This window comes from Schistocerca americana, chromosome 5, assembly GCF_021461395.2.
Source record: "Schistocerca americana isolate TAMUIC-IGC-003095 chromosome 5, iqSchAmer2.1, whole genome shotgun sequence".
NCBI classification, from domain to species: Eukaryota; Metazoa; Arthropoda; class Insecta; order Orthoptera; family Acrididae; genus Schistocerca; species Schistocerca americana.
This window is the reverse complement of record NC_060123.1, coordinates 487,834,855-487,861,195: the sequence shown is the minus strand read 5'-3', so window position 1 is coordinate 487,861,195 and position 26,341 is coordinate 487,834,855. Positions and strand designations below refer to the sequence as shown.

General features: G+C 42.2%; 1 protein-coding gene across 2 annotated transcripts in view; it reads left to right on the top strand.

The window, feature by feature from the left end:
* Nucleotides 1-26,341, top strand: part of LOC124615793 (meckelin) — a 213,460-nt gene that overhangs the window by 41,583 nt on the left and 145,536 nt on the right. For both annotated transcript variants that reach the window (XM_047143917.1, XM_047143916.1), the window contains exon 6: nt 11,104-11,249. In XM_047143917.1, the coding sequence (XP_046999873.1) occupies nt 11,104-11,249 (146 nt within the window). The remainder of the gene's footprint in view (nt 1-11,103; nt 11,250-26,341) is intronic.

The window sequence follows — 26,341 nt, the reverse complement described above, 5'->3', positions numbered from 1 at the left end:
ATCATGTTTTCTGCAGATCAATGTTAAATGTGTGTGTGTGTGTGTGTGTGTGTTTATTTTAATCATTCTCATCGTATTTTTAATTTACTGTCTTGCATATGAGGGACACCATCCTACATTTTAGAGACTAAGTGAGGTTTCTGGGCCCCATTTTTGACTGCAAATTGTCATGGTTATGCAACCTGAGAGAACTGAAAGCCAGAACCCTGCAGGCACTGAACATCATCAAGTGCCTTAGCCACAGGTCTTGGGAAGCAGACACATTTTATAGCACTATAGTGGCTGCACTATATGTGGACAGTGATGGGTCAGCGAGGCCTTCTTACTTGAAAATCATTGCCACTGTCCACCATGGGGGGATTCAGCTGGCCTATGTGCTTATCGGACCAGTGCTATACCCAGTCTCTGTTCTGAGGCTGGAAATTGCCACTCGCTATCTGTTGGCAGCTCCTCATGGTGCATCAGGCATGAAAGTTCATCTCAGCTCCGACTTATCCCGCATACCTTACTTTTGCCCGTCCATCTCTGGAACGCCTTTGCTCCAACCGACCACGAGCCACAGTGCCATTTGGGATCCGCATGCTGTGTATGCTAGAGTCACTCCCTGTAGAGCAAGTACAACCGCAAATCCAGTGGAGCAGGTGAGACATTCTTCTAGTGCAAAATTTTTTGTGCACTCAGATTCTGTGAGCATCCTTCACACTCTGCAACATTGGCCACACCATGGGAGGAATTCCAGGCTAAGGATGGCAGTGGATTTTATTCATCCTAGTACCTTGCATGTTCGAGAGCTGATGGGGAAACTTCCATTTCCATGAAGTCTCAGTTTTTTGTGGGGCATTTGGAGGACAAGTTTGGGGAGATGGAGGGCTGTCCAAAATGCGCTCTGGGTGAGTCTCAATAAAAATGGCATCCTCTGCCCAGTCACGGGCATTACTTGCTTGTGACAAGTTTGGGGATGTTTCTGTTACCATCATGCCCCATAAGAGCTTAAATATGATCCAGAGTATTATATTCCTCATGGACCTTCTTTTGCAGTCTGACGACGAGCTGTGGACCAGTTTAGAGCGATGAGGTGTTCATTTCATCCAGCACGTCCATCAGCATCTGAGGGATAATCAGGTTGCCAACAGTGCCTTCATCTTGGCCTTCAAGGGTGAAGTGTTGCCCAAAAAGGTCAAGGAGATGGTCTACCGCTTTGAAGTCAAGCCATTTATCCTTCTCCCCATATGGTGCTTTAAGTGCTGGAAGTTCGGCCACTTCCAGTGTCACGTGTCAAGATTGTGGACATCCATCACATTCCAATACTCCATGTGCCCTGCCACCCATCTAAGTCAGCTGTGGAGACCATCATTCATCTTGCTCACCAGATTGCAGGATTTTACAGAAAGAGAGGAAAATCGTGGAATATAAGATCCTGGACCGACTGAGCTAAAGTTCCTCACATTCCGTTGCCTCTCAGAACCAGAAGACTACACTTGCCCCCTTGACGGTCGGGGTCACTTCCCTCCCTGTTGCTCCCACACCACCTACTTTGGGTGCAACACCCCCCCCCCCCCTCCCTCCATCCCCCTCAAAACCATCTGGGATATCAGTCCCCTCTCCTGAGCCGGAGAAGCTCCTCTCACTAGGAAGGGGTCCCTAGGGTCACTCCCTTCCCAGGTTTCTGCTAGTGGGAAAGATGACACCCACCAGTGGCTGAAGAGCCCAAAACCAACTGGTTGTAGGGCTTCACGCTCATCCTCATTCCCGGAGACAGAATCAGTGAAGTCCTCCCAGCCAGGGAAATCCAAGGAGCAGCGAGTGAAATCAAAAAAGAAGGTTCCCAAGGCCAAGGGAATTGTGGCACCCATACCACCGCTACCTACAAGCTCTGTGTCTGCGGATGGCATGGAGATTCTGGCATCCGCTGGGGACCTAGATCTCGCCGGACCCTCGGACACAACGGATATAGACTGCACAGCCAAAATGTTGGTGGCAGCAGGTGACCCTGAGCTGTAAATTGCCTCATTGAATGTTCCATGCCTTCCCAGTCTCACGATGACGTCATCCTCCAGTGTAATTGCGGCGTTTTTTTTAAACTGCTGGGCTGAGCTACGGCAACAAAAAGCTTTACACCTGCTTTCTGCATTGCACTCCAGCAAACCTGGTTCCTGGCAATGCAGACCCCTGCCCTCTGTGGCTAAAAGGGATACTACAGGAACCGTAATGACTATAATCGAGTGTCAGGTGGCGTTTGCGTTTATGTCCTAAACTCAGTCTGTAGTGAAATGGTGCCCCTTCAAACTCCTCTTGAAACTGTGGCTGTCAGGATAAGGAGAATGCGGGAAATAACTGTCTGCAACATATACCTTCCTCCAGATGGTGCAGTACCCCCAAACGCATTGGCTGCACTGATTGCTCATCTCCCTAAACCCTTCCTACTTTTGGGAGATTTTAACGCCCATAACCCCTTGTGGGGTGTGTGGTGTCACCGCCAGACACCACACTTGCTAGGTGGTAGCTTAAATCGGCCGCGATCCATTTAGTACATGTCGGACCCGCGTGTCGCCACTGTGTGATCGCAGACCTAGCGCCACCACAAGGCAGGTCTCGATATACGATAGAGCACTCGCCCAGTTGTACGGACGACCTAGCTAGCGACTAGATGTACGAAGCCTTTCTCTCTCATTAGCCGAGAGACAGAATAGCCTTCAGCTAAGTTAATGGCTACGAACTAGCAAGGCGCCATTAGCCTTACAGTGATTGTAATTAAAGTCTCCTGTGTATAGTCAAGAGTGATGTACCACAATGATTGATTAAAGATAAGTATTAATCCAGCTACGTACTTTTCTTCATAGCATTAATTACGTAGCCTGTTCCAGTACTTCACGCCCGTCTGCGTTAGTCTAGCGTGCATTTTCAGCCATCTCGATCTACAAGGTGTTGGCCCAGCAGCCGACACATCAGGGTGGCACTGTGCTTACTCGCTGAGGCAGAGATATCAAAACTTTACTGTCTCAATTCAACCTCTGCCTCTTAAATACTGGGACCGCCACACATTTCAATGTGGCTCATGGTAGTTACTTGGCCATTGATTTATCAATCTGCAGTCCAGGACTTCTCCCATCAATCCACTGCAGAGCACATGCCAACCTGTGTGGTAGTCAACACTACCATATCTTCCTGTCACTGCCCTGGCGTCAGGCTCACAGACGCCTGCTCAGATGGGCAGACTGGGAAACTTTCACCTCTGCTGTCGCCATTGAATTTCCCCCGTATGATAACATCGATGTGATGGTTGAGCAAGTGACTACAACAATAGTTTATGTGGCAGAAAACATGATCCCTCGCTCTTCAGGGTGCCCGAGGCGTAAGGCAGTCCCTTGGTGGTTGCCTGAAACCGCTGAAGCAATTAAGCAGTGTCAGTGAGCTCTACAGCGGTATAAGCAACACACTTCCCTGGAGCACCTCATAGCCTTTAAACGGCTCCATGCCCGTGTTCACCAACTTATCAAATGACAGAAGCAGGAGTGTTAGGAGGGATATATCTCGACCATTTGGTGCCGTACGTCACCTTCCCAAGTCTGGACAAAGCTCAAACGTGTTTTCGGGTACCAGACCCCAACAGGTGTTCCCAGTCTTAACACAAATGGCATGTTATCTACCGATGCAAACGTAATTGCTGAGCACTATGCTCGAGCCTCTGCATCAGAGAATTACCCCCCAGAGTTTCACACCCTCAAATGGCGGCTGGAAGGGAAAGTCATTCACTACACTCCGCAGTGAACCCGTTTACAGAGAAGGAGCTCCTCAGCGCTCTTGCACATTGCCCCGACACAGCTCCTAGGCCGGATCGGATCCACAGTCAGATGATTAAACATCTCTCATCTGATTACAAGCGACATCTCCTCATCATCTTCAACTGGATCTGGTGCGGTGGCATGTTTCCATCGCAGTGGCGGGAGAGCACCATCATTCTGATGCTCAAATCTGGTAAAAACCCGCTTGATGTGGATAGCTATCGGCCCATCAGCCTCACCAATGTTCTTTGAAAGCTGCTGGAACGTGTGGTGTATCGGCGCTTGGGTTGGGTCCTGGAGTCCTGTGGCTTACTGGCTCCATGTGAGGGCGGCTTCTGCCAGGGTCACTCTACCGCTGATAATCTTGTGTTCCTCGAGTCTGCCATCCGTACAGCCTTTTCCAAATGCCAACAACTGGTTGCCATCTTTTTTGTCTTACGTAAAGCATACAACACGTCCTGGCGACATCATATCCTTGCCACATTGTATGTGGGGTCTCTGGTGCCCACTGCTGATTTTGATCTAAAACTTCCTGTCACTCCATACTTTCCATGTCTAAGTTGGTGCCTCTCATAGTTCCCCCAGGAGAATGGGGTCCCTGCAGGGCTCTGTATTGAGTGTCTCTCTATTTTTAGTGGCCATTAATGGTCTAGCAGCAGCTGTAGGGCCGTCCGTCTCACCTTCTCTGTATGCAGACGACTTATGCGTTTCGTACGGCTCCACCAGTGCTGGTGTTGCTGAGCGGCGCCTGCAGGGAGCCATCCACAAGGCACAGTCATGGGCTCTAACCCACGGTTTCCAGTTTTTGACCGCAAAGTCGTGTGTTATGCACTTTTGTCAGTGTTGTACCATTCGTCCAGAACCAGAACTTTACCTTAATGACGATCCGCTCACTGTAGTGGAGACATATTGATTCTTAGAACTGGTTTTTGATGCCTGGTTGACTTGGCTTCCTCATCTTCGTCAGCTTAAGTGAAAGTACTGGCAGCACCTCAATGCCTTCTGCTGCCTGAGCAACATCAACAGGGGTGCATATCGCTCTACACTGCTGCAGCTCTACAGAGCCCTTGTTCGATCCTGCCTTGACTATGGGAGTCTGGTTCGTGGTTCTGTTGTGCCCTCAGCATTGTGTTTACTCAACCCAGTGCACCACTGTGGCGTTCACCTAGTGACAGGAGCTTTTAGGACGAGTCTGGTGACCAGCATCATTGTGGAGGCCAGAGTCCCTCCATTGCAGGTTAGGCGTGCACAACTGCTGGCCAGTTACATTGCACACATTCATAGTTCTCCTGCACATCCAAATCACCGTCTGGCAGTTCATCTCACACATCAGTGGCCCAGGACAGGGCTTCCAATTGCAGTTCATGTCTGATCCCTTCTTTCCAAACTGGAGTCCTTGCCTTTACCACCTATATTTGAGGTCCGTTCATGTACATGTCCAAGGAGTACACCTAGGCCGCGGCTTCGCCTGGACCTTTCACATGGCCCTAAGGACTCAGTTAACCCCGTGGCTCTCCACTTCCAGTTCTTCTTGTTTCTTGAAATGTACTGAGGCCACAAAGTGGTTTACACTGACAGCTTGATGGCTGTTGGTCACGTCAGTTTCACGTATGTCCTTGGAGGACATATTGAACAGCATTCCTTGCTCGATGCCTGCAGTGTTTTCACTGCTGAACTGGTGGCTGTATCTCGTGCTCTTGAGCACATTCGTTTGTGCCCTGGGGAGTTGTTTCTTCTGCATACTGACTTCTTGAGCAGCCTACAAGCTATCGACAAGTGCTACCCTCATCATCCTTTGGTAGCGACCATCCAGGAGTACATCTGCGTCCTGGAACAGTCCGGTCATTCAGTGGTGTACGTCTGGACCCCAGGTCACATCGGAATCCCAGACAACGAACTTGGCGACAGGCTGGCCGAACAGGCTACGCAGAAACTGCTTATGGAGATGGACTTCTCTGCAACTGACCTGCGTTCAGTACTATGCCGTAAGGTTTTGCGGCTTTGGGAGACGAAATGGCATAACCTCAGCATGCACAACAAACTGTGTGCCATTAAGGAGACTACGAATGTGTGGCAGTCCTCCATGCAGTCCTCTCACAGGAATTCTGTGGTTCTCTGCCAGTTCCGCATTGTCCACACTTGGGTGACACATGGCTACCTCCTGCGCCATGATGACCCACCTCAGTGTCGGTGCGGCAGCTAGCTGACAGTGGGCCATATCTTGGTGAGCTGCTTTTCTTTGGCTGCCCTGCGACGGGCTCTTCAATTACCGTACTCTTTGCTATTAATTTTAGCTGACAATGCCACATCGGCTAATTTAGTTTTACATTTTATTCTTGATAGTGAGTTTTATCATTCTATATAAGTTTTAGCACATGCCATTTGTCCCTTTGTATTGTCCACTCTAATGCTTTTAGGGTGGATGTTTTAATGTGTCGCAGAGTCGCTGGCTTTTCCTTTTTATTCTCGTGGTCGGCCAGCCACCATCATCTGCTCTCTTGTTTTTACCCCTTGTACCTGTTTCTTGCTTCTCTCTGTGGGTTTCTGTTCCTGTTTTGTCCATAGTAGTATTGGTTGTCCTTCTGTCGTTCTTCTGGTTCTTCCTTTCTCCTGTTATTGTGCTGTATGTCTCCTTTCTTCTCTTCTTTCCCTTGTGTAATTATTTTACTGGGATCAAGGGACCGATGACCTCGCAGTTTGGTCCCTTCCCTCCATCTTTTAAACCAACCGACCAACATAAGTACTCAGCAGACAAAATCATACAGAGCATTCAGGTTGCCCTCCTCCAACTACAATGATTGGGAAAGGAGATGCCTTTCTTCTGAATACCAGGGCACATGGTATTGCAGGAAATGGAAGAGCAAATCTAGTAGCCAAGGAGGCATGTCATGACCCTCAGTTCTTTCAGTGTGCCATCCCTCTGAATTCTATGATCTCATTATTGAGGTACAATGTCACGTTTCAATAGGAAGACAAGTGGCTGGATGTGACTGACAATAAGCTCACATAGTAAAGCCCACAATTCAGCCATAGCATACTTGCTTCCAACTACATAGAAGGGATGAGGTTCTCCTTACTCATCTTCACATCTTTTTGGACCTCAGTCCACCTCACCTGACCCATGACAGCTGCCACAACGGTCAGTGGCTGGCATGCTGTTTCTGGGGTGCACCCTGAGTCTCTCCTATCAGAAATATGCTTTTAATGTTTATCTCTAAAAAGTCATTTTCTCATTAGATCTTTATTGGATGCCCACTCTCTTGTCCATCCTAGCACATCTGTACATAATATATTCATTTTTACAATAACATCTACATCACATATGAAATTCCTTGTAGAGATATTAGCTGTAGCAGATGATATGGAAAAGAGAGAAGGGAAGAGAGAGAGAGAGAGAGAGAGAGAGAGAGAGAGAGAGAGAGAGAGAAGAGAACAGTTGAATCACGGGGATTTGTTGACCAAAAAATGGGCTTTATGAAGATTTTGTGCCATACAAAAATAAGAGAGATTCATTAGTCACATAAATTATAGCCAGTGCCTGATTTTCAGCCTGAGTGTTATTTACCTGTGCAGTATACAGTGTTTTGTTGGGTGTGCATGCAGTAGTATGCCCTACTCCAACTAAATTCATATGGGAAAATATGGTACCAGTGTCAAGTTGAGGTGCATAGATCAGAATGACTAACATTCTGCCTTCCACATACATGACCAGTGATGGGTCCAGTCACTATGTTTAATGTCTATTTGAACCGAACTCCTTTTGTGTGCAATCCGTTGAAAAGATTGAGAATGTTCATTGCGTGAGGCATAACCTATACACAGGAAGGCTTCTCGTGATTTTTTGATAAGAACAAAGAAATTTACAACAGTGAATGAGACCTTGTAGATCAGTGATCAGGGTTTGATTTAATTGCGCTGTTGGTTTCTGCTCCCAATTAAATTCAGAGATAGTCATGATGAAGTGAGTTTTGCCCTCATAATGTGCAGAGAACATACTGCACATATATAAGAAGCCAATTGAGCTTTGTTTGTCCAGAAAGTTTATCTTATGCAACAGGAATAGGATAGCTGGGGACGACCAAGAGAGGGAATGTGACCTCTGAATCTCAGCAGATGTTACATGAAGAGCATGGAAGTGTTGCTGAAGGTGCTGCAAATAGATTTCTCATGCCTCTGCTGTTTCATTCAATGGAGGTAAAGTTGAGGGCAGTTCTTGGTTTGCTGCTATGCATTGTCTCCACAAGTTCTCTAATTTTATTGTTGGTGTTGTTGCAATAAAATGCCAATTGTTGCTTCTGTTGTTCCTTATTTTCTTGTTGATGTTACAAATGCTGGTAGTGGCATTTCTCTTCTGTTGAAAGAACAGTAGATTTGCAGGATCCTTAGTGGTTTCTCAATGACACTTTTAAGGCGTGGCTTCAAACTGATTTATTTCATTAAATACAGATAAATATGCAGCTCCCTCAAGTGGGGAAACAGATTGTCCAGATTGCACTGAATCCTTTTTGTCTGAGAGAAATAGTACCTAAGGGCACTGAGCGAGGTGACACACACTGGGCATGCATTCAGGATTACAATGGTTCAAACCCGCATCCGGCCATCCTGATTTAGGTTTTCTGTGATTCCCCTAAATTGCTTCAGGCAAATAATGGGATGGTTCCTTTGAAAGGGCATGGCCAACTTCCTTCCCCACCCCCTCTCCCCTATCAACCAACCAAACAACCTACCTACCGAAGGCATGCTCATGCCAAACGAAGTCCAAAGCCAGAGTTTGTAAGCCATGGAAACCGTACAAGTCTATAGAACATCATCCAAATCGCACAGGGTATGAAAAGCAATGCACAATTCACTTAGCATTGTGTACAATAATGTCACTTACATGAATGAGGCTTGACGATATTGCTGCTCAATGATGTTGCGCTATTGCCCTCGGGGTCACGTCACATGGCCAGCAGTTGGTGCACTGGTGGCATGTTGCATAGGACTCAAGGCACTGATGGGGTTGCTGAAGATCCTATGAACCCAATATCTATAGCATTTGCAACAAATCATCTTCAGATGTTGACTGAAAAATAGGCAACAAAAAAACCTCACTATATGCATTTTGGAAACTGTTGCTGTTTTCCTTCTTGTACTGCATGCACAAAAGGATGTTGGTAGATCTTCTAAACTCATATGATCTGATGCAGATTGTGTTTTTTCCATCCAGGGTGCAGGGGAACAGTAGCACAGCCATAGACAATATTTTTATTCATTCTTCATTACTAGATGGGTATTCTGTTAGTAAAAGAGTGAATGGACTTTCAGACCATGATGCACAAATTTTAACACTCAAAGGCTTTTTCACTCAAATAACTGTCACATATAGTTACAAACTATGTAGGAAAGCTAATCCAGTGGCAATAGACTTTTTTTTTATACCTTGTTAAGGAACAAGAGTGGCAGGATGTGTATAGTGCCAATAACATAGATGATAAATATAATGCTTTCCTTATCACATTTCCCAAACTCTTTTGGAGTTGCTTTCCATTAGAACATTCTAAATGGGGTACTAGCAGCAAAATGCAGCCTGGGTGGCTAACTAGTGGGATAAGGATATCATGTAGAACAAAGCGGGAATTATATCAAAAAGTTTGAAGTAGTCACAATCAAAGTGACAGTAGCTCATTACAAACAGTGTTTCAAACAGGTGCTTAAAAATGTTATTAGGAAGGCAAAGAGTATGTGGTACACAAATAGAATAGCTACTTCACAGGATAAAATTAAAACCATATGGTCAGTTGTGAAGGAAGTGTCTGGTCAGCAGCACAAGGTCGACGATATAAAGTCAGTTTGTAGTAAAAATATTTCTGTTACTGATAAGTCAGATATATGTACAGTATTTAACAGTCATTTTCTGAGCATTGCTGGTGAATTAAATAAAACTTAGTTTATATGGGGAATCATATAACTCTCTTGGAAAATGCCTTTCAGAGATTGATGTCTAAAATAGTCCTCAGTCTCCTATAGTCCTCAGTGATATTGACAAGGGGAGGATTGAGTCAATAATTAAATCACTGAAGACTAAGGACTCTCGTGGATATAATGGAGTGCCTAGCAGAATATTAAAGCACTGTGCTGCGCATGTTAGCCCTGTACTTAGCCATATTTGTAGTTTTTCTTTTAAGAATGGTTAGTTTCCTGAACGATTAAAGGACTCAGTAATACAGCTGATTTATAAAAAGGGAGAAAGGGATAATGTAGACAATTTTAGACCTATTTCTATGCCATCAATGTTTGCTAAAGTTATTGAAAAGGCTGTATATGTAAGGATAATTGATACTTTTATATCACATAATTTGGTATCAAATGTACAGTTTGGCTTTAGAAGTCGTTTGACAACTGAAAATGCTATATTCTCATTTCCCTGTGAGGTACTGCATGGATTAAATAAAAGGTTTTGATTGCTAGGCATATTTTTTGATTTAGCTAAGGCGTTTAATTGTGTTGATCACAAAATATTGCTCCAGAAGTTGGACCATTTGGAATACGGGGAGTAGCTCGCAATTGGTTCACCCCTTGCTTTAAAAACAGACAGCAAGAAGTCATTATTCACAGTGTTGAGAATGGCTGTGATGTGGGGTCTGAGTGGGGTACGGTCAAATAGGGGGTGCCCAGGGATCAGTGTTGGGGCCATTCCTGTTCCTTATTTGTATCAATGATATGCTCGGTGATTCTAAAATATTTCTGTTCACTGATGACACTAGCTTGGTAGTAAAGGGTGTTGTGTCCAACATTGGCTCTGTTTCAGATAGTGCAGTTCATGACATAAGTTCATGGCTTGTAGAAAATATTGTTGACTGTGTTTACTTAAACTTATGTTTGACTTTTTTGGGTTCAGGAACATTGTATTTTATCTGTTATTACTTTTATGTTGTAATTTCATGTAGTGACACATTCCATGACCTTAGAGATTTGCTCCTCAATTTGATCCTGTGTATCTAGACGTGTAAATGAATAAATAAAAAAGTATAATGGGAGTATCATGTAACAGAAGTATTGGACAGTGGTCTCTTGTACATTCTCTACTCCTTCTTTTAAAAAGTTGATGAAGTATATTTCTTTTTGTATGACTTTTTACTATATAACTAAGAAATAGAAAGTGATTATTTAAATAACAAGGCTTACGTATTGTTTTAATAGGATATAACTACCATAATTCTTCTTGCACCAACTAAAAAAAGATTTTGCTGATGATTTCTTCCTATACTTTATCTGTCCTTTCTTTTCTTATACTTTATCAGTCAAGAATTAATATCAAAGTTAGTCATTTAAATTACAGGCTGCAGATAGTTCTCAGTGGCTGCTGGTTCGACGATTTTATTTTATTGATAAAATAAGTGGCATTGGTATAAATGTACGAGAGAAGTCCCAGCTGTTCAGTGAGGTACCATCGGTGATAAGATATGTGAAGTTCTGTAAATTAAGGTATGTTGTTCATAATAAAATCATAATATGGCATTCAACTGAAACCTACATATTCACCTTATTGATTTAATTACATTTTCCACCCATTCACGTTTCAATACAGAAGTCCTTCTCATTTTGTTATAATGGAAAGCTTATGTCCATGGTTTTATCAACATTTTTAGTTATCATCATACTGTGTGATTTTTCTTCTTTCAATATTGAGTGTGATACTTTCAATAACTAGTCTAAAAATTACGTATCTAGGGGCTTTGAACTGAGTGGTGGAAACTTCATAATATAACTATTTCAACAATTAATGAGTCTATTAAAGAAACAAACAATTTAAAATCATAAGGGTTTAATACAAATTTTTTTCTCTCTGTGAGCATGGGGAGAGAGTTGGAGATTGCATTGATAACAGTGAAAGAAGAAAACCAATTTTCCTGTTACTCAAGATAGTCCATTTGCTGAAGAGAAATGCTGTGATGACAGCATACTATGGACACACATTCCTGCATTTGTTATATTCAGGTCGTTTATGGGGAAATGCTCAAACTTGATTTAACACTTCAGAAATAACATTGAGCTGTGTTACTATACTACCTTAGTGGAGTTACATGAAGTTCTGTGTAAAATCTTAATCACAATTGGTGTTCTCCCTGTGTGTGTGTGTGTGTGTGTGTGTGTGTGTGTGTGTGTGTGTGTGTGTGTGCGTGTGTGTGTGTGTGTGTGTGTTTGTTTTTAAACACTCCCAATTCATTGAATACTATTCATCTTGAATAGCAGTCTAATGAATCAATGATATGAATATAATAGAGGGAAACATTCCACGCGGGAAAAATATATTTAAAAACAAAGATGATGTGACTTACCATACAAAAGCGCTGGCAGGTCGATAGATACACAAACAAACACATACATACACACAAAATTCAAGCTTTCGCAACCAACGGTTGCTTCGTCAGGAAAGAGAGAAGGAGAGGGAAAGATGAAAGGATGTGTATTTTAAGGGAGAGGATAAGGAGTCATTCCAATCCCGGGAGCAGAAAGAATAGCAGTCTAATGAAGGTAAGTCTTTCTGCTCCCGGGATTGGAATGACTCCTTACCCTCTCCCTTAAAATCCACATCCTTTCGTCTTTCCCTCTCCTTCTCTCTTTCCTGACGAAGCAACCGTTGGTTGCGAAAGCTTGAATTTTGTGTGTATGTATGTGTTTGTTTGTGTATCTATCGACCTGCCAGCGCTTTTGTATGGTAAGTCACATCATCTTTGTTTTTAAATATAGTCTAATGAATCAGTTACACTGACTGTGTCCTAAGAATAAGGGGCTGATTGGCTAATTCTGCTGTAGGAATTGTTTTGTATCAATGCTTCATGTGTTGAATAATGCATTAACCCACTCAGTAACATTCTATTGAAACAATAATCATTATGGTGTTCAGCTCTAATTGAGTCTTATATTCTTGATTTTAGACAAATGTGAGACAGTTACTCCCTTTGCCTTACAATTTCATGGGTTATGCTCATCACAGGTCACTGTTTGATATCTTCAGATGCTATAACATTAATTAGCACAAACACACAACAGTCCACTCTCCAACTGTAGGCAGCTCACATGGTTGATACGAAATGCATAATCATGGTACAACATAGATACTTAATAAAACACTTCAAAATTTACTTTTTTGTCATGATCGGTAAATTGCTGAGGGTCCACCCATGGCGTTGGGGACACTTAGTCAACACTATGTATTATGGGCAACCTGTCCTGCTTCCTTAGAGCTCTTTTAGCATCTCCCCTGCACACTGCCTGCACTCCACTTACTAACAATGCTGTATCTCTCTGGCACTCAGGGTGCCCAACTATTGATATCGAGCCAACCTCGAACTGTGTGAGGCAAAACTACCTTTATCTTTATGTAAAGAGCCATGGCCCCCTTAAGTGTGAAACTATTATGTTAGTGAAAGATAGTTATACATAGTTTCTCAATAAGCACACATGTGATCAAACAATGTAAAGAAAAGGGAACCACTATATAAAGTAATGAAACTCAAATTGATAATGAGTGCTCCTTGTTGTTCAGTAAATTAAGTGAAAGACAGTAATCTCTTTAAAAATGATCTTAAAGGATACTTTATGGAAAACTGTGTACAAAGTATGAGTTCTAGCAACACATGAGGTGACTTCAAAACAAATGTTACACTTTGTTACGGCAGGCCAAGTAACAGTTATTGAACATTGCAGTACACCTCAAAGAGACACATGTACATGACACTACTTTTTGACAGTCACCCTGTGTCTGTGGACAGTGACCAGAATGTTCTACCAGTTGTCCAATTCCATGACAGTAGAAATCCACTCCTTAGTCATGGAACCATTCAAGAACCACATCCTCATTGCTGGAAAATGTCTCCCCCCAGCCCCCCTCCCCAATTTTCTAAAACCTTGCTGAAAAGAACAAAATTGTATGTTGCAAATTCTGGACTCGGTGGTGGATTCTTCCAGACCTTCCATCAAAATTGTTGAGGCAGAGCTTGTGTAGTGCACACCATGTGGGGTGTTGCATTATCGTGCAGGAGAATGACACCTTTGCTTAATTTTCCATACCTCTTAGTCTTTATGTTTTGCCCATAAGAATCATGCTGTCTCACCTGCCTCAACTTTGGAGTTTGTTTCCAGTTGCCAACACATTTCAGTTTCTACCTGTGTGCACCTGTTACCCATACCACAGTCAAATTTTGTCTGCAGGAAACCTAGAACGGGAACTCTCTTTTCACACTGCATCCATCTTGTTGTGCAATGGTCTTAGGGTGGGATAATGTGTGTAATTTACTTTTTAATGTATGTACATAATTAAATTTAAGACAACATATGCAAACCTTAATGTATAACCAGCAATAGCATCAGTAATATTTTCCATTGTTTGACCATATAATCATTGCCATAATAATAATAATAATAATAATAATCCCTAAGGAATTCTTCCAATCCATACGTGGCATACATTAAACCAGTGCTTAACAGTGTCTGTTAAAAACAGTTGCAATTTTAGTTTTTTATGATGCATTTCGCCTTATTTAGGCATCTTCAGGTTATCTACACTGAAAACAGAGAACAAAAGGTAATGATTTTACTATTTTATATTTCTTGTTTTTACTGAGTTTAACGAAGGCGATGTTGGCCTGATATATTTGACGATGCCCTTTGGCTACACTGACTAAAGGATTCTTCTAAGAAATACCAAATTAAGGTATTTGCTCTTTCAATAGTTGATCTGTTTATACATTCTTATAGGTTCTCCAAGTTTGCACAACACGATCACAATTCTTAAATAGATGTATTTGTTCTCTGTTTTTGATGTAGATAACCTGAAGAAGCCTAAATAAGGCGAAATGCGTCGTTGAAAAATAAAAAACTAAAACTGCAACCAAGACTGTTTTTAACCAACAATCCCTAAGGGTCAACCCATAGCGTTGGGGACACTTTCAGTCAATAGTATGTATTATGGGTAGCTTCCGCCATTACACCCTGTCTTTTAGCTACTCCCCTGCACGTTGCCTGCACTCTGTCTACATATACAATGATTAATATACTAAAAATTGTTTTCAGGGCATAACTATTATGAAGTACAATGTTTTCATGTATAAAACTGTGTGGTGCTCTCCACATCCTATGCTGAAAATTGTCAGGAAAAGCCCATGGTGTGGGCGGGCGGGGGAGTGCATGTGCACGAGCACGCGCGCGCACACACACACACACACACACACACACACACACACACACTAGAAAAACAGTAACAAAAGAAAAAAAAGCTCTCAGTCTTGTGTCTATGAATGGAGCTGATGCTGAAGCACTAGTGTGACTAGTGTGTTTATGTTACAAGCAGCACTCTCTGTGGTTCTGTGTGGGATCATGAGAGTTTGGGCGTAAAAAAGTACAATAGGAATCACTGGGTGAGATGACTCGTGCAAGTAAGAGAATTTATTTTACAGTATGGCCATCTGATAGAGATATCGTATATAATCATTTCACACCTAGGGTGACAACACACCCAGCTAGAGCTAGACCTCATTTATTGTGTAAGATTTTCTTGGTTAACACTTAAGTAGCTTTATTTTCCTCTCGTGAATCCTCCAAAGGTAGCAAGTGTTTTGCAAAGATAATGCGTGCAGCTGCCAGGAAAACTATTTTGCGCTCATGAAAGAAGACACAGCTAAATTTAAACACACATATTTCTATTTGAGATGAAAGTCATCATATTATTTACTCCAAATATGCTTTGGGGATGCAACCAGGTTACTGTCGGTGCACATTTTGGACAGCAAATTGTAAAAAAAAATAGTGGAACTGTCTTAAAATGTCATTCGGACAGTAAAGAGTCACAAGGGGGGTCATATGATAAAATATCACTGTTCGCCACTTGAAAAGGCTCATTGGTGTATGCTGGAAAGTATAAAAGCTGTAAGAGGAGTCTGAAATGTGTGCACAAGTTACTGAAATTCGCAGAGAGAAATTATTCTAATGTCTATTTCATAGTTGCAGAGAGTATGGAAAATTACTTTTTTTAAAAAATATATGGACCATGATGATGAGAATTAAGGTAAATTAAAAGAAACATTTACTTTCATCCTACCCTCTGTGTTACCGAGTTGGTTGAACATACAAAAGCTGTGTTTTTTCGTCTTAATACAGAGTCTTATACTTTAAAGCATGTATAGTGTTGCAACTGTACAGAAATCCTCAGTTCACTTGTATGTAAGATTCTCAATCGTATTGTAATAATTGGTTGCGACTTTAATTGTCCAACAATCAATTGGGGAAATTACAATTTTGTTAGTGGTGTGCATGATAAGACATCCTGGGAAGCATTACTAAATGCCTTTTCTGTGAGCTACCTAGAACAGATAGTTCAGAATCCCACTCATGGTGGAAATATATTAGATCTAATGGCAACAAATGGAACTGATCTTGTTAAGGATGTCTCCATTGACACTGGTATCAGTGACCACGATGTAGTTGTGGCAGCTATGATTACCAAAGTATAAACGACAACTAAAACAGGCAGGAAGGTATACATATTCAGTAAACAAGATAAAAAATCATTAGGGCCATATCTCAGTGAGGAACTTAAAACTTTCAGCACAGGTCAGGAGCATGTAGAGGAACACTGGCTTAATGTGGAAAGTATAGTTGATCATGCTCTGGATAGATATGTACTCAGTAGAATAGTTCATAATTGGAGGGAATCTCCATGGTATAAAGTCACTGCAAAGAAACTTCCAAAGAAACAGAGGTTACTGCATAATAGGTGTGAAACAAAGTATAGGGCTATAGATAGATGCTGAATGAAACACATTTGGTTCTCAAGAGAGCAATGTGTGAAACCTTCAATAATCAACATAGCACAATATTGTGAAGTGATCTTTCACGGAAGGTGAAGAAAATGTGGTTATTTGTAAAAGTTGTTAGTGGCAGCGTAGTTAATGTTCAGCCCCTAGTGAATGAGACAGGATCTGAAATTGAGGGTAGCAAAGCAAAAGCTGAAGTGTTTAACTCCATTTTCAAATGTTCCTGTACAAAGGAAAAACCAGGAGAATTTCCCTAAATTGATCCTTCTGCCACTTAAAAGATGTATGAAAAAGTATTAGTGTCAGTGGTGTTGAGAAACAACTGAAAGTGTTAAAACTTAAAAAAGCTCCAAGTACCGGTGGAATCCCTGTCAGATTCTGTACTGAATTTGTGGCTGAGTTAGCCCCTCTTCTAACTAAAATCTATCATAGATCCCTTGAACAAAAAAACTGTTCTCAGTTCTTGCAAAAGGGCACAGGCACATCTGGCTGCAAGAAGTGCAGTAGAAATAATTCACAAAACTATCATAAAATATCCTTGACAGCGATTTGTTGTAGAATCTTAGAACATATGCTGAGCTCACACATAATGAGCTATCTTGAAAAGAATGACCACCTACATGCCGACCAGCATGGATTCTATAAACATTGATCACGTGAAACACAACTCACACTTTTCTATCTTGACATATGGGAAACTTTGGATCAAAGCAATCAGATAGATGCAGTATTTCTTGATTTCTGAAAAGCATTTGACACAGTACCAGGCCTACGCTTATTGTCAAAAGTTTGATCATGTGGGGTATCAAGAGAAATTTGTGACTGGATTGAGGACTTCTTGGTAGGGAGGATGCAGCATGTTATCTTGGATGGAGAGTCATTGTCAGATGTAGAAATAAGTTTGGGTGTGCCCCAGGGAAGTATGTTGGGACCCTTGCTGTTCACATTGTATATTAGTGACCTTGTTGGACAGTATTAGTAGTAATTTCAGACTTTTTGCAGATGATAAAGTTATCTATAATGAAGTACTGTCTGAAAGAAACTGAATAAATATTCACAATGTAGGAAAAGAGAGATTGCTACTTACCGTAAAGGAGACATGTTAAGTTGCAGACAGGCACAATTAAAAGACACCTACATAGAGCTTTTGGCCTCAGTCTTCATCAGTAAACACACACACACACACACACACACACACACACACACACACCATGCACATATGTCTGCCAACTCCAGCATTGTAGGCAGGAATGCAACTATTACATGGGATGCAAGCAGCAATTCTGTAGGGGACAGGGATGGGGAAGGGATAGTAGTGTACGAGTGGAGAGAGAGAGAGAGAGAGAGAGAGAGAGAGAGAGAGAAAGAGAGAAACAGTGTCTGGTGGAGTGTGTAGGGACTAGAATGCCAACAGGTGCAGCGACAGGAGGTTGTGGGACAGGTAGGTGGGGAAAAGAAAAGAGCAAAAAAGGAGAGGGCCAGGAAAGATGGCAGATGCGTTGGCAGAGGTCTGCAAATAAACAGGGTGGGAGGTGATAATGGGGTGGAGTTGTAGGACACAGTGGGTGGAAACTGTTGGCTGGAGGATGTAGGGACAGTATGTTACCATAGGTTGAGATTGGGATCATTACGGGAGTGGAGAATATGTTGTAAGGATAACTCCCACCTCCGCAGTTCAGAAAAGCTGGTGGTGGAAGGAAGGATCCAGATGGCTCGGGTAATGAAGCAGCCATTGAAACCAACTGTGTTATGTTCAGCTGTATATTGTGCCACAGGGTTGTCTACTTTGCTCTTGGTCCCAGTTTGGCAGTGGCCATTTATCCTGGCAGACACCTCATTGGTAGTCATACCAATGTAAAAAGCAATTATTGCAGCAGAGCTGGTAAATGACATGGCTGCTTTCACAGGTGGTCCAGCCCCTGATGGGGTAAGAGAAACCTATGACAGGACAAGAATAGGAAGTGCTGGCTGGGTGGATAGGGCAGGTTTTGCACCTGTGTTGATTGGGAGTGGTATAGGGATGGACTTGGATGTTGTGGAGATTGGATGGGTGACAGAACACCACGTGAGGAGGGATGGAAAGTATCTCTGGTAGAATGTCCCTCATTTCAGAGCACAGTGACAGGTAATCAAAGCCCTGGAAAAGGAGGTGGTTCCGTTGTCCCAGTCTGGGGTGGTACTGGGTGATGAAGGGGACACTCCTTTGTGGCTGGTTCTTGGGGATAATGGAAAGTTTGGGGGTGTGAGGGGAAATGGAATGGGAGATCTATATGTAGACTAGGTCTGAGGGATAATGCCTGTCTGTGAAGGCCTTGATGAAACCCTCAGCATATTTAGCAAGGGAGATTTGTCACTGTAGATATCCTGTCCCCAGGTGGCCAGGCTGTGTGGAAGGGACTTTTTGGAGTGAAAGGAATGGCAGCTGTCAAGATGCAGGTATTATTGGTGGTTGGTGGTTTTAATGTGGACAGAGGTGTGGATGGAGCCATCAGAGAGGAGGAGGTCAACATGCAGGAAGGCGGCATGCTGGGTTGAGGAGGACCACGTGAAGCAGAGGTTGTGAACAAATAAAGATAGGGTGTCTTGTCCGTCAGTCCAGATCGTGAAGATATCATCAATGAACCTGAACCAGATTAAGGGTTTGGTATTTTAGGGGGCTAGGAAGGCCCATAAAAAGGTTGGCATAGGAGGGTGCCATGTGGGTGCCCATGGCTGTGGCGCAGACTTGTTTATATACCATCCATTCAAATGGGTAATAATTGTGGGCGAGGATAAAGTTAGTAAGGTGCACAAGGAATGAGGTAATGGGTTTGGAGTCTGAAGGACATTGGGAAAGGTATTGTTCAACAGCAGCAGTAAGACCATGGGCATCAGAAATGTTGATGTGTAGGGAGGTGATGTCAACAGTGACAAGTAGGGGTCTAGGAGGCAATGGTGGAGAGTCAATGAAGGAAGTGGTTGGTGTCATTGATGTGGGAGGCTAGATTTTGGGCAATTGGTTGGAGGTGTTGGTCAGTGAGGGCCAAAATTCTTTCACTGGGGGTACCCAACTCACCCACCCAGCATTTCCTATTCCAGTCCTGTTACAGGTCTATCCAACCCCATCAGAGGCTAGGCCATTTGTGAAAGCAGTCACATCATGTACCAGCTCTGCTGCAATCATTGCACAGCTTTTTATATTGGTATGATACCTACCAGCTATCCACCAGGATGAAAGACCACCACCAAACTGTGGCCAAGAGTAAAGTAGATGACCCTGAAGCACAGCATACAGCTGAACATAACACAGTTGATTTCAATGGCCGGTTCACTATCCGAGCCATCTGGATCCTTTCCTCCAACCTCAGCTTTTCTGAACGGTGCTGATGGCAGTTTTCCTTACAACATACTCTCCACTCCCATAATGATCCTGGCCTCAACCTATGGTACCATACTGTCCCCACACCCTCCACCAAATAGTTTCCACCCCTCTGTCGTACATCTCCTCCCCATTCTCATCACACAGCCTGTTTATTTGCAGTCCTCTGCCAGTGCATCCACCCGTCTTTCCCACCCCTCGCTCTTTTTGCTTCTTTTTCCCCATCTTCCTGTCTGACAACCTCCTGACGTTACCCTGTTGACATTCTAGACCCTGCACACTTCATCAGGTAGGGTTCGTCTCCCTACTTACCCTTACACTCCTATCCCTTCCCCCTCCCCTCCCCTTCTCCTTCTCCTTCCCCTTCCCCTCCCCCTCCACTCCCCTCCCCCTCCCCTCGCCTCCCCCTCCCCGCCAATCACCTCCCCTCCCCTCCCCCACCCCTCCCCCTCCTCCTTCCCCTTCCCCTTCCCCTTCCCCTTCCCCTTCCTCTTCTTCTTCCTCGCCTCCTCCAGATTGCTGCTTGCGTTACGTTGCATCCTGGCCCGAGATGCTGGAATTGGCAATTGGGTGCATGATGTGCGCTTGCATGTATATGTGAATGGTGTGTGTGTGCGCCCCTCTCTCTACTGATGAAGGCTGTGGCTCAAATCTATGTAAATGTCTTTTAATTGTGCCTCTCTGCAACTTAACATGTCTTCTTTACAGTAAGTAGCAATCTGTCTTTTTCCTACATTGTTAATATTTCTACCTGGAGTTTCCATTGTCTGAAGAAATATTCAGTCAGATCTTGTTTCAAAGTCATGCAAAAATTGGCAACTTTCTTTAAATGTTCAGAAATGTAAAATTGTACACTTCAGAAAATGAAAAAAATATACCTGCTGACTATAATACCAGTGAGTCACCATTGGGATTGGCCAAATCATACAAATACCTTGGTGTAACACTTTGTAGGGATATGAAATGGAATGATCCCGTAGGCTCTATTGTGTGTAAAGCAGGTGGTAGACTTGGGTTTATTAGTAGAATACTGGGGAAGTGCAATCAGTGTACAAAGGAGATAGCTTACAAATTACTTGTGCAACTCATTGCTCAAGTGCATGGGACCTGTACCAGATAGGATTAACGGAGGATATTGAACGTACACAGAGAAGGGCAGAACGAATGGTCACAGGTTTGTTTGACCCATGGGAGAGTGTTACAGAGATGCTGAAGTCACTGAACTGGAAGCCTCGTGAAGATAGATGTAAACTATCCCAAGGAAGTGTACTAACAAAGTTTCAAGAACAAGCATTAAATGATGATTCTGGGAATGTGCTACAGCCCCATACATATCACTCATATAGGGATTGCAAGGACCAGATTAAAATCATTACGGCACACAGAGAAGCATTCAAGCGATCCTGTGCTCCATGCATGAATGGAATGGGAAGAAACTGTAATAACTTGTACAATGGGACATACCCTGTATCATGCACTTCACAGTGATTTGCAGAGTATAGACATAGATATAGATGTATATGTAGAATTATTTGACTTTTGATTGCACCTATTAATAATGATGAAAAATACAGTGAGTGCAGAGCAGTGCCACATGAGTCTGCAGCATCATGCCAGTAAGTTTGCACCATTCACTCAATCCGTCAATCAGTTCATAGTAAACGTTGGAAAATGTTTGCTGAAGGATAGCAATGAAAGCATTCAAAGTAGTGCAGCCTCGAACAATTTTTTCATCCACCCAATACTGGTAGTATCTTCAATAAGGATGAACAATCAACAGATGCAAGGTAATATTGCTGCAGCTGTATCTGCAGTTTGGAATTTATGTGCACAATTAAATTTGTAAATGTCCTTGAACAATACTCCAGACTGCTACCTGTGAAGTAAAAGGCAGTAGTTCATATAAAAACTTATAGAACAGAATCAAAAATAAATGATAACATTGTGTCTGTAAATAACACTATTTGCAGAAGCAATAGAGAGTCTGAGTGAAAGGAAACCTGAATTAATCCTCAATTGCGATTTATCTACATACGTATCCATACTGTATAAATCACTGTGGAGTGCATGGCAGAGGTTATTTCTCAATGTACCACATATTAGGGTTTCTTCTTGTGGAGTGCAGGAAGAATTATGCTCAAATGTCTCTCTGCATACTGTAAATAGTGAACTCTTTTTCTTGCAGCCTCTACAGGAGTGATGATATGTAGTTTCTGTTGCTGTATTATATTCCTAGATTCCTCACTTAATAATGGTTCTTGAAATTTATAAGAAGCCTTCCAGCTGCTTTAACTGCAATGTGATCTGGCATTGCAGTGATGTTTGTAGTGACAGCACACAGTGTTCAAAGTATTTATGTTTACTCTTTGGGTTTTGTGGTCGTTAGTTATTCCTTGGCCTTTAATAATTAATGTTGTATGTTATTTGGGTATGTTGCTTTATCAGTACTACTGGTGTAGTATAACGCAAATATGCAACATTGCTGGTGACCCTGACGTGATGAGAAGCAACTGCGCTGCGTCATTTTGACCACCTGACATGTGTGAAACAGCTGTGCCAGCCACATCATGTCGCATGTCTCTTACAGGTCCCATTATATTATTCCCCTGATGGACGCAGTACCTAAGATCGAGCCACCTGTAGGCACAATAATCAGTAGAGTCTGAATTAAACCCCCACTATTCTGGTACAAAACCCTATTTTATAGTTCCGACAGTCAGGAAATCGGTTTATGTTGGCACAGGCAACAGTGGGACTAAGTATAGCGACATCATTGCAGTACTGAATGAGAACATGGCTACAGAGGTGCAAGACATTCTGGCTGCACTGGCGAATGCTGATCAGTATGTAATGATCGAGAATGATCTAATCAACCATCTGTCACAATCTGACTTGAAAAGGCTTGAGAAATAGCTGCGTACAGAGGAGTCGGGAGACCGCATGCCCTCGCAGTTGCTTTGTGACCTGCAGGCTCTCATGGACAGTGCCGTAAACAATGATATACTGTTTAACTCTGGCTGTCGTGCCTATCACCTGATGCACAGAAAATATTAATGTTGTGTGCTGATGATTTAGATGCACTCACTCAGATTGTGAACAGCTATTCAGGTATGTATACTACCACAAGCGTCACAGCTGTAGGCTCGCAGATGGACAGCACCTTCACATCTGTACAAGCACAAATTGTCGATCTTGTGGCACAAGTCACTGCTTCGCAAATGTCACACTCTCGTCTACACAGTGCCATCGCTCGGCGAGGGGATAAAGTCGATCAACATCAGCAGCCAAAATCTGATGGTACCATAAGAAGTTTTGTTTGGACACACAAAAATGCAACTGCCTATATGAGATGGGAAATGCAGTGGGGAATCAGTGATGATGGTGTTCCCAACAGCAGCTGTCACTTATTTGTCGAAGAGCGATACACAAAGCAGCAGTTTTTCATAGACGGGAGCAGAGGTACTGGTGTATCCAGCTACTTGTCTGCCACACTGCAACCGTGATAACTGCTACCTTTTTGTCACCAGTGGATCTTCAGTTCAAACTTATGGTTTGGTGACATTGTACCTCGATCTGTGTCTGTGGTGTAAGTCTGAGTGACAGTTCATAGTGGCAGATGTGGACCATCCCATTCTCAGGGCCAATTTCTTGTTGTTTTATAGACTTTTACCAGACCTCCGGCATCACTGTCTCCTTGACACTACTACCAGTTAAACCGGCCATGGATGATTACATTGTGTCACTGGTACTACTGTACTTTTGTATCACAGGCAAATTGCCATACGTAGAACTTCTCAAGGAGTTCCCAGAACTTAACTGACATATGCCTATGCTAACCAAGGAGGTTAAAATAAAGGGAGAGTACAGGAATTGGCTGAGACCAGGGGCCACGGCAGTTCGCCATCTTAAGTTGATCAAAATGAGCTTTTTCTCCATAAAAACCCTGTATGATACTTGCTGTACTTGGATACAAAATACTTTTATCGAGAAAGCCACATAATCAGAAAGTTGGCATCTTAATTCTTTGATGCAAAATTTCATTCTTTACGCATGGTCTCCGTCATGGCAGTAGTAGCTTAAGCTTGCTCTCTGTACTTAAAGCCACTGAACCGACAGTCACATCTGAGTATGTACTTAGATACAACATACTTTTGTCAAAAAACTCACATAATCAGAAAGTAGGAAACTTAATTTTTTGATGTGAAATTGCAGTCTTTAAGGATGGCATACATTATGGCAGTAGTAGCTCACTGTACATGATTTTTCCAATCATTTCACTACCAAAATAAATGACATTCAGAATGTCAGCACTGAAATAGTGCTTTTTAGTCAGAAGAACCTGACAAATTTTTATGAAAAATGTTAAACTTGCACTCTCTACTTACAGCCACTGACTTGACATGCATATCTGATTACCGGTATCTACCTGGATACAAAATACCTTTGTGGTGGAATACTCATAATCATAATGGTAACAATTTGTTGATGCAAAATTTCATTTGTTATGCTGAAAGAGCTGATCATTTTTAGTCCATTAGCTGTATCAGTTCACAGTATATGAACTTTCAAACCATATCACTACAAAAACAGAGTTTCACAATGACGGCAGTGAAATGGTGCTTTGTAGTTCAGAAACATATTGTATGAGAATTGTGTGACATAAGGTACAATTAAGCATTCCCATTAAAATGAAAAACACACATTTTCTTCACAGCTCTTTTTTCCATCTTCATAAAACTTTCAGATAATTCTAAATAATATCTAATTCATTTGTTAAATTTGCATATTCCAGAATACAAACTTGTCATGAGTTTGTCATACATAAGTGAACTACAAAGCACCAAACAAAATGTAGGTGTAGTCAGTATTCTGTTGCATCTGCAAATCCTAAATCTAAGGGCAGGATTAAAACAATAGTTGGTACAGGAGAACAACAAGGAATACTATAAGGTGAAAAAAGGGATATGATAAGACAGGGAAGAGGCTAAAAATGCTGTCTCACTTCCTTTGCAACTACTGCTTTCCTTTCATGCCCTTTAACTCTTATTACTGCTTTCTGGTTTTTATATAAGTTTAGTTGTAATCTACAGTTCATAACAAATAAATTACAGTCAGAATCCACATCTGCCCCTGGAAATGTTTTACAGTTTGAAATTCAATTCCAGAATCTCTTATCTTACCACTATCTAATCAGTCTGAAACCTCTCGGTGTCTCTGTGTCTCTTCCGTGTACACAACCTTTTTATCATTCTTAAACCTCATGTTAATGATTATTAAATTCTGTTCTGTGCAAAATTGTACCAGGTGAGCTCCTCTTTCATTCCTTTCACCCAGTCGATATTGCTCTATTATTTTTCCTTCTCATCCTTCAACCTATTCATTTCCAAACATAGCAAGTGAAGAAACATGGTATACTGGTGAACTGAAAAAATTAAGATGTATTTTACTGCCATTGCATGCTGATTTCACAACAGCAACAGATCCCAGGGCAAAGGAAATGTTGGCCAGCAAATATTTACAGACTAAAAGATTTTATCGTAAAGATGTATAAGAAGCCAAAAAGAAGAGCAGTTAAAGCTTCGTTGTAGCTCACAGCCCGTGCAAGGCAGTGTGGGACCTGATCAGTGAACACAGACAGAAACCCACCTTTCCCATAAGCTTTTGTAGTCCACATAATTTTCACAATTATTTTAGTGGCATTGTGTAAAAACACTAAGGTGGAATTCCCGATCTGAATACAAACCCTGCAGCTGCTATAAGAAATGACACAGTTCATAAAGACAAAATTGAGGGAATTAAAAGAAATAATACAAATAGTAAGATCTTACCAGCTTTGCGATGGGATATGTATAGGATGTCTACTATGTCTGCTGGCATATACTTGGACTTTCTGAAACTTGCAGAGACAATACCAGCACATGTGTTATAGAGTGTTGCGGTCATCCACCTTCTGAGAAAACTGAAGCACGTGATAAAACTGGACTACTGCAAACCCATCTTCCTACGTCTAGGAGTGATAATATGTCTTCAACTGTCTCATGTATGTGAAGAGAAATCAAGATGCATTCGACAAAAATAGTGATATCCACAATTTCAGTGAACGGAATGAGAAGAACATAGATGTGCCAAGCTGTTGACTCTTCATAACATGTGACAGTTTTCTGGCAGTAACTATTATGCTGTTCAGTCATCTAGATACTGAAATGCAGTCCATAGAACTTGTGCAGTTTTGAAAAATGATATCACATGATCTATGCCAAAACCAGTGTACGTTTTGAATGTGCTCTTTGACAGTGAAACAGCAAACTGGACTGCCAAAACAGTGCATTACTATATGAAATCAAGTGAATGTCTCACTCTATTATGAAAAGGAAAGCTGCTACTCACCATATAGCAGAGATACT